Raw genomic sequence first — 16,330 nt, 5'->3', positions numbered from 1 at the left:
GCACTTTTTGAACTCTATCTTTCTCTACAAACTATCATCAAGTAAGTAGTATTAAATAGTCACTAAAACCAAGATGTGCACATTCTCAAGCATAAATCAAGCAGTGTTTTGCTAATAATTCTCCTTTTTAACTCAAGTTAGAAACATTCCTGTTTCAATTTTGAATTGTATGTGTCTAGGTCTACAATTGTTAACATAAATTCGAAAATATAAGGAAGACGATTTTACCGACCCAATATGCCTCTGTTAATTCTCTAAATGCGTGTGTACACAGGAACCACTTGAAGTGGGAGCTAGGCTGAGCGGGGATTTGACATGTGGGGCGTGCTTGCTTCATTCGTGGTTCCTGTGTACACACGCATTTAGAGAATTAACAGAGGCATTTTGGGCCGGTAAAATCGTCTTCCTTATATTTTCGAATTTATGTTAACAACAATATATAAGAAAGTTGGTGAAATAAAACCTCAGGCCAATGCTTTCTCAAAATTTGATGAATTCCAGAGCTGTCCAGAGTTTCAGAGGCTGATTTTCAAAATTTTAAATGTGTTTTCCTGATGTTAGCGGCAACATTTTTTAGAAAAAAGCAAACTTACAGTGAGAACCAGAAAAATTTGGAATAAAAGACGACTTTTGGATTCATGTTATGGCGTTGAATAATTTAATGATTAAGCAATTGTAGAGTGAAAACAGGCCTAGTTCACTTAATAAGTGTTTTTAGAAATTACTAGTAAAACTATTTGACTTAGAACAATATCAAATACACCTAGTTATTACTTTAATGTCGTCTTCCTGTTTCACAGTTTTCTGGTTCTCACTATTCAACTTTTATAAACAATGACTGACGAGCCCTTTAAAAACCAAAATCTAAGGTGTTTAAAAAACGATCAAATGGCTTTCTAATGCTCAAACCCCTCCTCCCCACCCCCCACCCATTGTTCATAATTGTTTTAAAAATTTTCTAAAGTTTTCTTATATAATTCCTTCATATAAGTTTTCTTTAATCCATTTATACCAAAATTCCATTCAACTTTTAATCTAAGTTTTCAAGGATTTTCTAAAAGTTTATGCTGAGAAATTTCTTCATACATACATACATATATATATATATAAGAAATTAAGTATTCAAAACATGATTTGAAGTTTTATTGTATCGACATTATGTTTCATGCTAGGCATATATACCAAACCTTAAATAATGTGATGATGGGGATGAATTTAGTTTTTAAGATTTTCGTTTATTGAAAATGTTATTTGCTAGCTACAGAACAGAAGAATTAAAAACTTTGTAAAGTTATGCTTGCGAAAAATACGATTTTAAAAAACGACTCTTGTAAAAATGACAGAGATCTGTTTAAATGATGTTAATACAAAATTAGCTAAAAGATTGTTTCCAAACTTTTTCATCTCTTTATAAATATACATTTTTTGGGACGGGAGGGGGGTGGGCTTACCTATACTATATATATAAAAATTTATAAAAATAGAAAAAAGTTAATTTATAAGATTGTTCCCATAACTGTCGTAAAGAAATAGAAAGAGAAAGTCATTTTGAGATTTCAGGAAATAATTGCTGCAGCTTGGCAAAAATATATAAAAGAAAAAAGGGTGAACAAAATTATTATATGGTTATTAAAATCTAAAACTAACCATGCAAAGTGGAGTATTACTTTTTATGGTGTTGCTGACACAAACTTTTTTGTTGATAAAATTGATTTATGTCGATTTCAATAATTCTCATGTTAATTTGAACTTGAACCTGAAAATAAAAAAGCTTAAATTTAAATAAAAAGAATATTCAAATGTGTTTAGCTCTAGTCATCTGCTTTAGATAACAGACTCTTATCAATTTTGCATCACATTTTTTTTCATTTTTATGTTTAGATTTTCTAATTTATTAATATTTTAAGGGAAGGTTCACGGGTCTTGGGAGATGGAATGGATCATTGCGAAATAACAGCTTCACATATATGGTTCAATAAGGTTTATACACTCAACACTCTACACTCTACACTCTACACTCTACACTCTACACTCTACACTCTACACTCTACACTCTACACTCTACACTCTACACTCTACACTCTACACTCTACACTCTACACTCTACACTCTACACTCTACACTCTACACTCTACACTCTACACTCTACACTCTACACTCTACACTCTACACTCTACACTCTACACTCTACACTCTACACTCTACACTCTACACTCTACACTCTACACTCTACACTCTACACTCTACACTCTACACTCTACACTCTACACTCTACACTCTACACTCTACACTCTACACTCTACACTCTACACTCTACACTCTACACCCTACACTCTACGCTCTACACTCTACACTCTACACTGTACACTCTACACTTTACACACTACACTCTACACTCTACACTCTACACTCTACACTCTACACTCTACACTATACACTCTACACTCTACACTCTACTTCAGGCTGTACCTAGATGGCTTGATATTGCTCTCTACAAGGCTATGCAAAGAATAGTAAAGGTAATTAATATATAATAAGTAATAGCGATAACGATGAAAATTATTTTCAAGCCAGTCCTAAAACTGTTTGCTTATAACATCATCAAATACACATACAGTAGATGATCTTGTATATATATCCAGGCAGTTGAGCTTGATGATCAGAGTCCAGTAGATGATCTTGTATATGTATCCAGGCAGTTAAGCTTGATTATCTGAGTCCAGTAGATGATCTTGTAAATATATGTTTAGACAGTTGAGCTTGATGATCTGAGTCCTGTAGATGATCTTGTAAATATGTTTAGACAGTTGAACTTGATGATCTGAGTCCTGTAGATGATCTTGTAAATATGCTTATACAGTTGAGCTTGATGATCTGAGTCCTGTAGAAGATATTGTAAATATGCTAAGACAGTTAACTTGATGATCTGAGTCCTGTAAATCTTGTAAATATGTTTAGACAGTTGAGCTTGATGATCTGAGTCCTGTAGATGATCTTGTAAATATGTTTAGACAGTTGAACTTGATGATCTGAGTCCTGTAGATGATCTTGTAAATATGCTTATACAGTTGAGCTTGATGATCTGAGTCCTGTAGAAGATATTGTAAATATGCTAAGACAGTTAACTTGATGATCTGAGTCCTGTAAATCTTGTAAATATGTTTAGACAGTTGAGCTTAATGATCTGAGTCCTGTAGATGATCTTGTAAATATGTTTAGACAGTTGAACTTGATGATCTGAGTCCAGTAGATGATCTGTAAATATATCCAGGCAGTTGAGCTTGATGATTTTAGTCCAGTAGATAATCTTGTAAATATGTTCAGGCAGTTGAGCTTGATGATCTGAGTCCTGTAGATGATCTTGTAAATACGTTCAGGCAGTTGAGCTTGATGATCTGAGTCCAGTTGTAAATATGTTCAGGCAGTTGAGCTTGATGATCTGAGTCCTGTAGATGATCTTGTAAATACGTTCAGGCAGTTGAGCTTGATGATCTGAGTCCAGTAGATGATCTTGTAAATATGTTCAGGCAGTTGAGCTTGATGATCTGAGTCCAGTAGATGATCTTGTAAATATATTCAGGCAGTTGAGCTTGATGATCTGAGTCCTATAGATGATCTTGTAAATATGTTCAGGCAGTTGAGCTTGATGATCTGAGTCCTATAGATGATCTTGTATATATATTCAGGCAGTTGAGCTTGATGATCTGAGTCCAGTAGATGATCTTGTAAATATGTTCAGACAGTTGAGCTTGATGATTTTAGTCCAGTAGATGATCTTGTAAATATGTTCAGACAGTTGAGCTTGATGATCTGAGTCCTGTAGATGATCTTGTAAATATGTTCAGGCAGTTGAGCTTGATGATCTGAGTCCTGTAGATGATCTTGTAAATATATTCAGGCAGTTGAGCTTGATGATCTGAGTCCTGTAGATGATCTTGTTAAGCACAGCAGTTCTGCTGTTGATATTAGAACAGTTCTAATGCAGGTTATTTTTTTTATCGAAATTTTTTTTTATTTATTTATTTTTTAAATACGAAAATTTATTTTCAAATTTTTATCTAGAATTATTGGTTTTATTACTTTTTAGATAAAAACTTTCTGGGCTCAGCTGAATTGGCCTGAGGTTGAGGCTTCCTATGCTTTCATCTCAAAAATCCTTGATGTAAGACAACAGTTTTACTCTTATTAAATTGTAGTTAAATTTTGAATATTTTGAAGATATTTATAAATCTACAAAACATGTATAATCTGGGTATTTGGGACACTATGAGATACATGATTGCCTTAATTATTTTTTTTGTCTAAAACGAGGGTATTTTGTATAGTTTCAATGGCTGACCAACCCTTCAAGCTTATCTTTTAAAATATTTAGCTGTTTGTTAGTTTGTATTCAATTTGGAACTTAAGGAAATGTTCTTTAGAAAAAAGGTTGATTTAAAAATTTTTTTGGAAATACATCACAGCAAACAGAGAAACCCGCAACATTTCTGGGGGGCTTGCAAAGCAACAGTTAAAGCAACCTGTGAGTGTGCGAGGTGTGGAAGACTTCACTGCCGCGCTTAATTAAAAGCATGATTAAGGGGGATGACATTTGTAGATCGAGATTGAATCCTAGCCGCAACGCTCAGCTCAGAAAGTTTCATAACTTAACCTAACCCGTGGTCGCAGCGCTCTGCCCCCTAACCAGTCATAGCCGCAGTGCTTGGCCCAGAAAGTGTCATAACCTAACCTTACCCTAAACAAAGAAAGTGTCATAACTTAACCTAACCCATGGCCGCAGCGCTCGGCCCCCTTGCCTGTCCTAGCCGCAGTGCTCGGCTCAGAAAGTGTCTTAACCTCACCTAACCCTAAATAAATACTAATTTAATTGAAAATTGTTGAAAAAATGGTCATGTACAAAAGTAAAATCTGCAGTGAAGTCTTCCCCACCTCGCACACTCGAAGGTTGGAGCTCAGCGTCTGCCATATTTTTAGGATGTGTGTAAGACGACAATATTCTACTCCGACAAAATGGTGGAACGAGTTAGTCGGGGACACAACAACAACGCAGAGTTTACAATAAATCAGGAACACAGATAAAAATAGATTGTAACAGATTTTAAAGTTCTGAATAGGAGTGCCTTACGATATTTTCCAGGAGCAGAGGGGGGGGGGAGGGATAATTGCGAAATTGTTTATCCCTCTGGCAAAAAAAATCCCCCCCCCCCGGAATTTTCAAATTTATGTCAAAACCATAGCATGCTGGGGGTGATTACGGTTAAAAATGTGTTATGTATATTTGAATTTGTATGACAAATCTTGATTTTGTGTGAATAGTGCAGCAGGAAAAATATTTGTTGAATCTATTGATAAAAATCCAAATGAAAGGGCTAGAGCAGGTGCTTGCTCTCTCTTCTTGTACTCCTAATGTTTATCCTCATAAGCCAACTATTGAATACATTTCCTATGTTTATCATATAGAGGACGTGAGTCAAACTCTAATAAAAACGCATAAAATACTTCCAGTATATATATTTCTTATAACTTATTACTAGAGGGTTCAGAACTTGAGTAAATATCGATATTACACATGTAGATGTTTATCAGTACTATGTCCCGTATCCGTTCTCTCTCATTCTGTTGAATCTTGGTGGATTTGTTTAACGCGGCTAGGCATCGTCTTCCACAATAATTTATTTTATTGGTATTGTATGTTTAGTATTTATGTTCTTTATCTGTGAGTGTCCTATCTATGTTTATTTATTTATCTGTCATACATGTCCTATGTCTTTCTTTAGTAAATTATCTTGGATCTGTGTCCTATCTATGTTTAGTAAATTATCTTGGATCTGTGTCCTATCTATGTTTTGTAAATTATCTTGGATGTGTGTCCTGTCTTTGTTTAGTAAATTATCTTGTATGTGTGTCTTATTTATGTTTAGAAAATTATCTTGGATGTGTGTCCTATCTATGTTTAGTAAATTATCTTGTATGTGTGTCTTATTTATGTTTAGAAAATTATCTTGGATGTGTGTCCTATCTATGTTTAGTAAATTATCTTGGATGTGTGTCCTATCTATGTTTAGTAAATTATCTTGATTTTGTGTCCTATCTATGCTTAGTAAATTATCTGTGTCCTATCTATAAAAATTAATTTATCTGTTACCAGGAGCTCTGTTTAGCAATCAACAATATTGACTACGTTCTTCAATATATACAACCGTTTGTAAATGTAAATTAAATCATTTCTAAAATTTAAAAAAAAACATTAACAAATTACAGAACAGTTTTTATACAGTGAGAACCAGAAAACAGTGGAATAGGAAGACGACAATAACGAAATGATGAAGTGTATTAGATGTTGTTAAAAAAATAAATAACTTTCAAAGCAACTTACTGCATCCCGTATTAAGCGAAGTGGGTCTGTCTACACTGCACAATTGATGGATCTCATGTTAATCGGTCTATTTAGAACCATTACTTATTGATCTGAAAGTCGTCTTCCTATTCCAAAGTTTTTTGGTTTTCACTGTGTACTCCAATTTTTAGGATCTTGGTTATGATACAACACTCTCTGGACTAGAGGCATTAAATGGAGATATGGTGGCAGCAAGCTGTAGGTAAATTATTTGGCAGAAAGTTGTAGGTAAGTTATGTGGCCGCAAGTGTAGGTAAATTAAGTGGCCGCAAGTGTAGGTAAGTTATGTGGCAGCAAGTTGTAGGTAAATTATGTGGCCGCAAGTGTAGGTAAGTTATGTGGCCGCAAGTGTAGGTAGGTAAATTATGTGGCAGCAAGTTATAGGTAAATTATGTGGCCGCAAGTGTAGGTAAGTTATGTGGCAGCAAGTTGTAGGTAAATTATGTGGCCGCAAGTGTAGGTAAGTTATGTGGCCGCAAGTGTAGGTAAGTTATGTGGCAGAAAGTTGTAGGTAAATTATGTGGCAGAAAGTGTAGGTAAGTTATGTGGCCGCAAGTGTAGGTAAGTTCTGTGGCAGCAAGTTGTAGGTAAATTATGTGGCAGAAAGTTGTAGGTAAATAATGTGGCAGCACGCTGTAGGTAAATTATGTAGTAGCAAGTTGTAGGCAAATTATGTGGGAGCAAGTTGTAGGCAAATAATGTGGCAGCACGATGTAGGTAAATTATATAGCAGCAAGTTGTAGGTAAATTATGTGGCAGCAAGCTATAGGTAAATTATGAGGCAGCAAGTTGTAGGTAAATTATGTGGCTGCAAGTTGTAGGTAAATTATGTGGCAGCAAGTTGAAGGTAAATTATGTGGCAGCAAGTTGTAGTTAAATTATGTGGAAGCAAGTTGTAGGTAAATTATGTGGCAGCAACTGTAGGTAAATTATGTGGCAGCAAGTTGTAGGTAAATTATGTGGCAGCTAGTTGTAGGTCAATTATATGGCACTAAGTGTAGGTAAATTATGAGGCAGCGAGTTGTAGGTGTATTATGTGGCAGCGAGTTGTAGGTAAATTATCTGGCAGTAAGTGTAGATAAATTATGTGGCAGTAATTGTAGGTAAATTATGAGGCAGCGAGTTGTAGGTAAATTATGTGGCAGCAAGTTGTAGGTAAATTATGTGGCAGTAAGTGTAGGTAAATAATGAGGCAGCGAGTTGTAGGTGTATTATGTGGCAGCGAGTTGTACTTGTAGGTAAATTATCTGGCAGTAAGTGTAGGTAAATTATGTGGCAGTAAGTGTAGGTGAATTATGAGGCAGCGAGTTGTAGGTAAATTATGTGGCAGCAAGTTATAGGTAAATTATGTTGCAGTAAGTGTAGGTAAATTATGTGGCAGCAAGTTTAAATTATGTGGCAGCAAGTTATAGGTAAATTATGTTGCAGTAAGTGTAGGTAAATTATGTGGCAGCAAGTTATAGGTAAATTATGTTGCAGTAAGTGTAGGTAAATTATGTGGCAGCAAGTTGTAGGCAAATTATGTGGCAGTAAGTGAAATTAAATTATGAGGCAGTGAGTTGTAGGTAAATTATGAGGCAGCGAGTTGTAGATAAAATTATGTGGCAACAAGTTGAAGGTAAATTATGTGGTAGCATTAGCAAGTTGTAGGTAAATTATGTGGCAGTAAATGTAGGTAAAATACGAGGTAGCGAGTTTTAGGTAAATTATGAGGCAGCGAGTTGTAGGCAAATTATGTGGCAGCAAATTGTAGATAAATTATGTGGCAGTAAGTGTAGGTAAATTATGAGGCAGAGAGTTGTAGGTAAATTATGAGGCAGCGAGTTCTAAGTAAATTATGTGGCAGCAAGTTATAGGTAAATTATGTTGCAGTAAGTGTAGGTAAATTATGAGGCAGCGAGTTGAAATAAATTATGTGGGAGCAAGTTGTAGGTAAATTATGTTGCAGTAAGTGTAGGTAAATCATGAGGCAGCGAGTTGTAGGTGTATTATGTGGCAGCGGATCATACAACGTTCATAGTGGAATGCTATTATCTGATTAGATACAGGTTTAAAGAATGCTATTATCTGATTAGATAGAGGTTCAAAGATTGCTGTTATCTGATTAGATTGAGGTTTAAAGAGTGCTGTTATCTGATTAGATAGAGGTTTAAAGAGTGCTGTTATCTGATTAGATAGAGGTTTAAAGAGTGATGTTATCTGATTAGATAGAAGTTTAAAGAGTGCTGTTATCTGATTAGATAGAGGTTTAAAGAGTGCTGTTATCTGATTAGATAGAGGTTTAAAGAGTGATGTTATCTGATTAGATAGAGGTTTAAAGAGTGCTGTTATCTGATTAGATAGAGGTTTAAAGAGTGATGTTATCTGATTAGATAGAGGTTTATGTTATCTGATTAGATAGAAGTTTAAAGAGTGCTGTTGTAAATCGAACGTGTCACTCCACAAATGGAAGACACCTTGAAAGTACGGTTACACTGTGAAAGACGATACCTGGCCGCCTAAAACAAGTTCCACAAGATTCACCGGAATGAGATAGAACGGATACGGGGCATTGTACTTTCAGTCTAACACGTGTGATCTTGATATAGACTCATGTTCTAAACCCTCTAGTAATAAGTTATAAGAAATATATATACTGGAAGTTACTTTATGCCTTTCATTAGAAATCGACCTCACATCCTCAATAACACGCAGATATTGCGTTAAAATTTTAATTTCAGTCATAAATATCATATTTCTAATATCGTATGATAGGATGAGAAAAGTTTAATATTTTTTTCTTATCTTTATAATTATTCTTCAACTTTTACTAACTTTACTCCTTAGAGTACAACAAACTTTATAATTATTCTTTGACATTTCAAAAAAATATCTCAGCATTTTTGTTTAGGAGAACTCTGACCACCCTTGTTCAGAATGCAGTGGAAAATGTTGAAAACAAGATTCTTGAGGTCAACATGCTTTCTAAATCTTTAAATTATTTTATTTTTTTCCAATTTTTATTCTTTTTATATTAAAAATACTTAAATCCACCATGCATCATGTTTCAAAGTTTTCTTTGGGATATTTGTTTAAAAATAGGCTAGATCATTTATTTTATAATTTTCAAACACATTTCGATTTTTTTTGTAAACCAAATCACAATTGTAAACCAGAAAATACTTTCGTCAAAATAGTTCAAAATAGGAATAAAAATATCACTGAATTCAGAAACGTTAAAATCGTAAAAATTTCTTCAAAGTTAATCAAATTATATAATTATATAATTATATAATTATATAATTATATATATACGCAGAATACAAAGAGAATAGAAATAAATATTTCTTTAGGCTTAAATCAAACTATTTTTATAAAGAGACAACGGAAAAAAGTTCGATATTTGCGATTTAATACCTCTAGAAATACCATTTTTACATTTCGAATTTGAATGACCACTTTTTCCTGTAATAAACTAAATATTTGCTTTGATCCACTTTCAGTTTTGATAATTTTTAGCTTTTTGGAAAACCTATGGCATAAGGAAACGGATTTCACAAGTTTTCAAAGAAATTTTTGCAAATTATTTGCATAAAACCCGTCAAAAGAAATTTGCACATTTTAGTTTTTTTTTAATTACACATCAGGTTGTTTAAAATTTTGCAAAATTTTTCCATATTTGAAATGTCATGCTCAAGGGTTTTTTAAAAATGTATATTTTATCAGTTTTTGAATGATTTTTTTTTTGCTAACATTTTTACTTTATAACTGGATTTTGCAAATAAATAAAAAATTTTGCAAAGTAGAGCATTAGAGCTTTCTAATGGTGTATCATTTGTTCTATTTGGACATCAAACATAAAATTTAAAGGGGGGGGGGGTTTCAAGTACCCTAGCAGGGAAAGGGGAATGAATGGTTTTGGATAATTGGAAAGCTTACGATTTTTCCAAGGAGACTTTTTTATCCCGCCCCCCTGGCAAAACATCCCCTGAAATTGACAAAGATAAAAATAGACGGTACAAATTAATAGGGTCAATATACAAAGCTTATTACAGAAACACATCGGGTTTAGAATTTATTTCAGAAATTGACAAAGATAAAAATGGTCAATTGTATGTGTTTTATGTTCACTTTAGAATTTTAAAAAAAATTTTAAAAGTTAAATTTAAACTGATATATTGGCGCTGTGTTTTAAAAATATAATTGGAGGGGTTATGAGGTACAGTACCCCCTCTTTTCAAATATGTTTCCAACATATTACAGGGGAAGGGGGGGGCGTTCCCCCAATATTCCAGGAAGGGGACTAACCCAAGTTCTCCCCCTACTTAATCCGCCACTGTTTTGCTTTGTTTAGGCTTATATCTTCAGTCAGAGTTATAATTTTGCATAAACTCCTAAAAGCAAACTAGTGGAACAGTGGAACTAGTGGAACTAGTGGAACTAATGGAATTAGTGGAAAACAAAAATTTTCGAAGATTTTTGTGAAGCCTCATGAACTTAGTTTATTAGTTAATTTGATATTAATTCCTATAAAATTTTAAAATTTCACTGAATATTTATTTTACAAACAACTTTGTATAATGTTGAAAATCAATATTTTAGAAAATTGATCTCATTACGAAATAAATCATTAATTAAATAAAACAAAAATGAAAATAACGACGATTTTGTAAAAAATAATTGAATTCTAGATTCTGGAAGATGTTGGGGAAAAAATGGCTCCAGTCATCGGAGATTTTCTAGCAAACTGCGCAAGCCGTGTTGCATATACAGGTGATAACTAGGTTTTTTTTTAGCGAAATGGGAAATCGCTTAGCAAAAAATTTCGCATTTTTTGCTCACAATTTTTTCGCTGAAATTTTCGCATTCAGTTTGCATGGAAAAAATGCATAAATATCGCAAAACATTACTTAATTTGGAAAATTTTTCATTTTTTGTTTTTAAAAAATTTTATTTTTTTGCGAATTCAAAATTTTTTGTTTTTCATTAAATTGCCGCATAATTTTTTCTATGGAAATTCCGCATCGTTTTCCTTTCCTTTAGCAACACTCATTGCGAAATTTCGTATTTTTTCGCGAAACTTTTTGTTGGCGGGATCATGAACCCTAGTGACAACTCATTACTTACTTCAGCTTGGAATAATCCCTGTTATAATGATGAGTACCCCGTTATTAAGAAGGATGCCATGAATAATTCACAACGTTACATATTCACCTTTTTACAAGCAATCATAGATAATGAAGATATCTTTGTTCTTGCTTTCTGAAAATTGAAAATCTCTGGTTACAACATTTTCCAAGAGTAAAAAGTAGATTTAGACAATACATGTTTTATGTCTTTTGTAAAGTGACTTTTAAAAGTAACAAGTTCTTTAAGTAGGCAATAATTTCCTAATACATTTTTTGGAAAATAGATTTTGGAATAAATAAAAACATGTTTTTAGGTCGGGACTGTAAGGATACCTTACTCAGCTACTTAGACAAAAACCTTATTCTTCTAAAGGTAATTTTTCCAGTAGATAAAAAGGTTTAAAATACAAGAAGATCCAGATCGAAAAAAACAGGGATTAGAGGCTTTTTAATCGAAAATGTGCATGGCATCAAACGGGGGCCTCGTTGAGAAAAAAATTGAAACGTATAAATTATAGTAAACCAATAGGAATTCATTATTTTAATTTCCAACTGCAATATAGATTTGAATAGGATAATGATTAAAACGTTAAGAATTAATAATTGTATAAAGTAAACAGAGAGGTTTCGAACATTTGACATAGTATTACACCATGAGGAATATTGTATAAAGACCAAAGTAAGTATTTGAATCAAAGCATGAAAATAGTTAAAAGCTTTGCATAAGATAATAATTATTTAAATAAAAAAGTTCCAAACCGTGATCCGGACAAGACCTCAGTGTCAGGTTTGGAAAATAAGCACGTTTTACAACAATTGCATCCCCTGAAATTGTGAGTTTTAGGATAAATTGACGGAGAGAAACTTTGAGAGAATCCTGGCTGTAATCTGGGAATGTTCTGCACAAACTCTAGAGAATACTATCTACCATTGGATTGAGGTTTATTATTATTCTTTTTAAAGGAATCCTGCTCAATAACATTCATCTAATTGGCCAGACAAACTTTTCAAGGGTATCGTTCTGAACCGAACTTTCTACTTAAAAAACTAATATGCACACATTCATCTTAACAATTGTCAGATGTCTAAAACGGAACGCAACGTAACGTAACGACGAACTTAAACGTTTGTTTCATTTTAAAAACGATCTTTTTTAAAAAGATTGTTTTTACATCGTTAGAGAAACGATCGGTTTGCTTCAAAGGCGTATTCTGGGGGGGGGGGGGTTGGGGGGGCTGGAAAAGCGGAAGAATTGATTGTTAAGGAGTGGTCATTTAGCCTCCCCCTCCCTTCCCACTATTGGTAATGGACTGAGCAATGACTGAGCACTCTAATATATGTTTATATATTTAATGTTTTGGGATCTTATTAATATGTATTTTTGGGATCTTATTAATATGTATGTTTTATGATATTGTTTAAAATTAAATTTTGCACGGTTTATTTTTTTTAATTATCAGAGAAGATTTTTGCCTTAGTGATAACTGTAAATTTATAATTTGTTATTTTTTAAAGCATTAAATTGTCAAATTCTTCCAGATAATTAATTTTACGTACTTAATTTTCAGAAAACAGCCCCTGTTTTAGGTTAGTATTAGCAACCCAGGGGAGGGGGTGGGGTGCTCAAATTGTTCAAAATGGGAGCTAACTCCCAAAATATTATTGCACTATGGGAAATTTTTTAGGCCGTCCCCCCCCCCCTGCACTGAACTAAACCATGAATACGCCTCTGGTCCGTTTCTCAGGGAATGCAAAGTATCTATCTCTTGACTGGTATATTTGTACCGGTTATGTACCGCTATCAATTTTGAATGATAGCTTTTCCAAAATAAAGAAAAACAGCATTTTTTCTTTGTTTCTGGGTTTATCTTGAAAAGCCAGTTCATCTTCAATTGTTCTCGAGCTTGTCAAAACTAAAAGTGGTCGATATTCAGGGGCGTCTGCAGGGAGAGGTGGGGGTATGGAGAAAACTTTGATTTTCATGGGGGATTAAGCCTGCGCAGACTAAGCCCCCCTTTGAAAAATTTCTGCATACGCCCAGTCTTTATCCTCTCTATACTCTTTTCAGCATGAAATTAGCAATAAAGGATTTTACTTTAACTTAAGCCAAGGAAATAAAAAGAATAAATTAGAGGTATTACTAGAGGTAGTACTAGAGTTAGTACTAGAGGTAGTACTAGAGGTAGTACTAGAGGTAGTTCTTGAGGTAGTACTGGAGGTAGTACTAAAAGTAGTTCTAGAGGTAGTACTAGAGGTAGTAACTAGAGGTAGTTCTAGAGGTAGTGATGGGCATCATTTTTTAAAGCGATAGTTTTTGGTTAGATTTTTAAAAACTAACCAAATTATAGAAAAAAAACTCAAACTTCTTTTTAAAACCAAATACGAAACGACATAACAATAGTTTAAAGCAAAAACTATTTTTTAATAAAGTGGAAAATAACTTATACGCTGGAGGGGTTTAGGTAGGGCTGGGCAAAGTTCCGTTAACAAAACGTAGGTTTTCGAAAATTAACGAAAGAGTCCGTCAACGAACGGCAAACCCCGTTAATTTTTAAATTGTCAGTAACTCTAATTAGCCGATTTTGACATGCACATTTTTTTGGCTGAAAACGAAAATGAAACGGATGTGTTAAAAAACGTCAACTTTGGCTCGTTTTCTCTGCTAAAATTGCATACAACCGTTGAAGGCGGACAAAACGAACTTTCCATATTTACCTTTAGAACTAACCGCTGCATAAAAATTGTTTTCGAACTTGCCGTTAACTAAACGGTTAGAAAAAGTTGGAATGTCTATTTTTTTCTATTTCCATTATATTTGAAACATACTCCATATAAGTATAAACCTTCATATTTCATTAAAAATTAAAGTTTCAATTAACAAAGGTTCACAAAACTGCAGAAGCAAAAATTTATGGATTAAACAATAAGAGCTTAAAGGAAGGGGTCCGCTTCTTTAATGTAATTGTTTTATATACTTTTTCCCTTATTATCAGAGTGTTATGGGCTTCTTCTGATGCAGGTTTTAAACCCTACAATGGCAATCTTCAACTTTTCTAGTTAAAGAACTAATCTTCTTTAATAGAGAAGGCTTAGAAGTGTAGACCAACATGTATAATAGAGTTAAACAACTTTTCTCATCTTGTGTTAATTATATTTTCTCAACATTTTCTCATGGGAAACATACAATTGTGGGTAACCCAAAAACTGGATGTAGGAATCATAGTCTAATCTCACAGGTTCATGGTAACCTGAACGTAGGAGTAATCACATTGTTTGTAAACAAAAACCGGAATATTTTAATGCAGTACACAATACACATAGTACATATATGGGAAACTTCTCAAGGCTTGTCTCAAGGGAAACTTTTCAAAAGAAACATACAAAGCGAAGGGAAACTTCTGAAAGGAAAAGGGAAACCTATCTAGGGAAACATACAACAGGAAATACAAAGGGATACTTCTCAAGGGAAACATACAACAGGAACCATACAAAGGGATACTTCTCAAGGGAAACATACAACAGGAACCATACAAAGGGATACTTCTCAAGGGAAACTTCTCAAAGGAAACTTCTCAAGAGAAACTTCTCATGGGAAACTTCTTTGGGTGAGAAAGGGACCTGAATCAGGAGTTGCGGCTAGGACATATAAATCTTAATAATTTGGAGGTTTTTATTTGTACTTTTCTGTAGGAGAAACTCACTCAAGATGAGTGCACACAACAAAGTTGTTTATATCAATCTATTTTTGATATGTCTAATAAAGTTTTCTTTCATTAATATTTTTCTGATCCATCAAATATGTAGTGTTATTAAAACTAATTGGTATTTAGAAAGAATGCTTTTATTATAAGGAAAACAAACAAACAAAACTACTTGACAATTATTATAGGAGAATTAAGAAATCAAGGATCAAGATTTGAATCTAGAATCAAGATTAGAATGAAGACTCTAGAATAGAATCAAGAATCAAGAATCAAGATTAGAATCAAGACTCTGGAATAGAATCAAGAATCAAGATTAGAATCAAGAATCAAGATTAGAATCAAGAATCAAGATTAAAATCAAGAATTAAGATTAGAATCAAGAATCAAGATTAGAATAAAAAATCAAGATTAGAATCAAGAATTAAGATCAGAATCAAGAATCAAGATTAGAATAAAGAATCAAGATTAGAATCAAGAATTAAGATTAGAATCAAGAATCAAGATTAGAATCAAGAATCAAGATTAGAATCAAGAATCAAGATTAGGATCAAGAATCAAGATTAGGATCAAGAATCCCACCAAACTCTAATTTACGTATCTCTATATATTTGAATTTTTTAAACTGATAGATTGAATGATCAATGTACACTGTATAGCTTTAAATGTAAATGTTTTCATCTTCAGGCTTTACACAACAGAGTTTGGGGCGATTGTGTAATTCCTTTCCAAGGGCTAATTTGGGATCAACGATGTTAAAATGTATAATGACGCCAAGCTAAAATAAATTTGACATGAAATTGAATTCTAATATGTTTAAAATAACTCATAAAATTGAAGAATTTTGGATAAGAACAAATATGTTTTGAATTTCTTATATATAATTAAATAAATTAGGTTTTCTCATATGTGTGCATAAAATCAAAACTAGAGGAGCTACGAGGTCACAAAGTTGTACCAGGGATATTGCATAAATTTTACCTTCTGTCTAGTTTGCAGGATAATATATGTTACTAAAACTTGATAAACCGCAAACTCTCAAATTTGATTATATAAGTTTATTCAGTATTCCAACCAGTAACCAGGGATTATATAAGTTTATTCAGTATTCCAACCAGTAACCA

The 16,330-nt window shown here is 33.2% G+C and overlaps 1 protein-coding gene across 1 annotated transcript in view; it reads left to right on the top strand.

Annotated features, from left to right (window-relative positions):
* Positions 1-6: 6 nt before the first annotated feature.
* The window catches only part of LOC111715970 (protein unc-13 homolog 4B), a 39,902-nt gene continuing 23,578 nt past the window's right edge, over positions 7-16,330 (top strand). Inside the window, exons 1-12 of the mRNA XM_023491375.1 lie at positions 7-41; positions 1,908-1,980; positions 2,463-2,519; positions 3,899-3,985; positions 4,088-4,162; positions 4,975-5,067; positions 6,149-6,211; positions 6,529-6,599; positions 9,288-9,348; positions 11,068-11,149; positions 11,820-11,878; positions 12,350-12,445. Coding sequence (XP_023347143.1) covers positions 1,936-1,980; positions 2,463-2,519; positions 3,899-3,985; positions 4,088-4,162; positions 4,975-5,067; positions 6,149-6,211; positions 6,529-6,599; positions 9,288-9,348; positions 11,068-11,149; positions 11,820-11,878; positions 12,350-12,445 — 789 coding nt within the window. The 5' untranslated portion in view covers positions 7-41; positions 1,908-1,935. The remainder of the gene's footprint in view (positions 42-1,907; positions 1,981-2,462; positions 2,520-3,898; positions 3,986-4,087; positions 4,163-4,974; positions 5,068-6,148; positions 6,212-6,528; positions 6,600-9,287; positions 9,349-11,067; positions 11,150-11,819; positions 11,879-12,349; positions 12,446-16,330) is intronic.

The sequence above is a fragment of the Eurytemora carolleeae genome, unplaced genomic scaffold (genome assembly GCF_000591075.1).
Source record: "Eurytemora carolleeae unplaced genomic scaffold, Eaff_2.0 scaffold1923, whole genome shotgun sequence".
Classification (NCBI taxonomy): domain Eukaryota; kingdom Metazoa; phylum Arthropoda; class Copepoda; order Calanoida; family Temoridae; genus Eurytemora; species Eurytemora carolleeae.
Note: the sequence above shows the minus strand (reverse complement) of the source record. Positions and strands in the feature narration are given on the sequence as shown.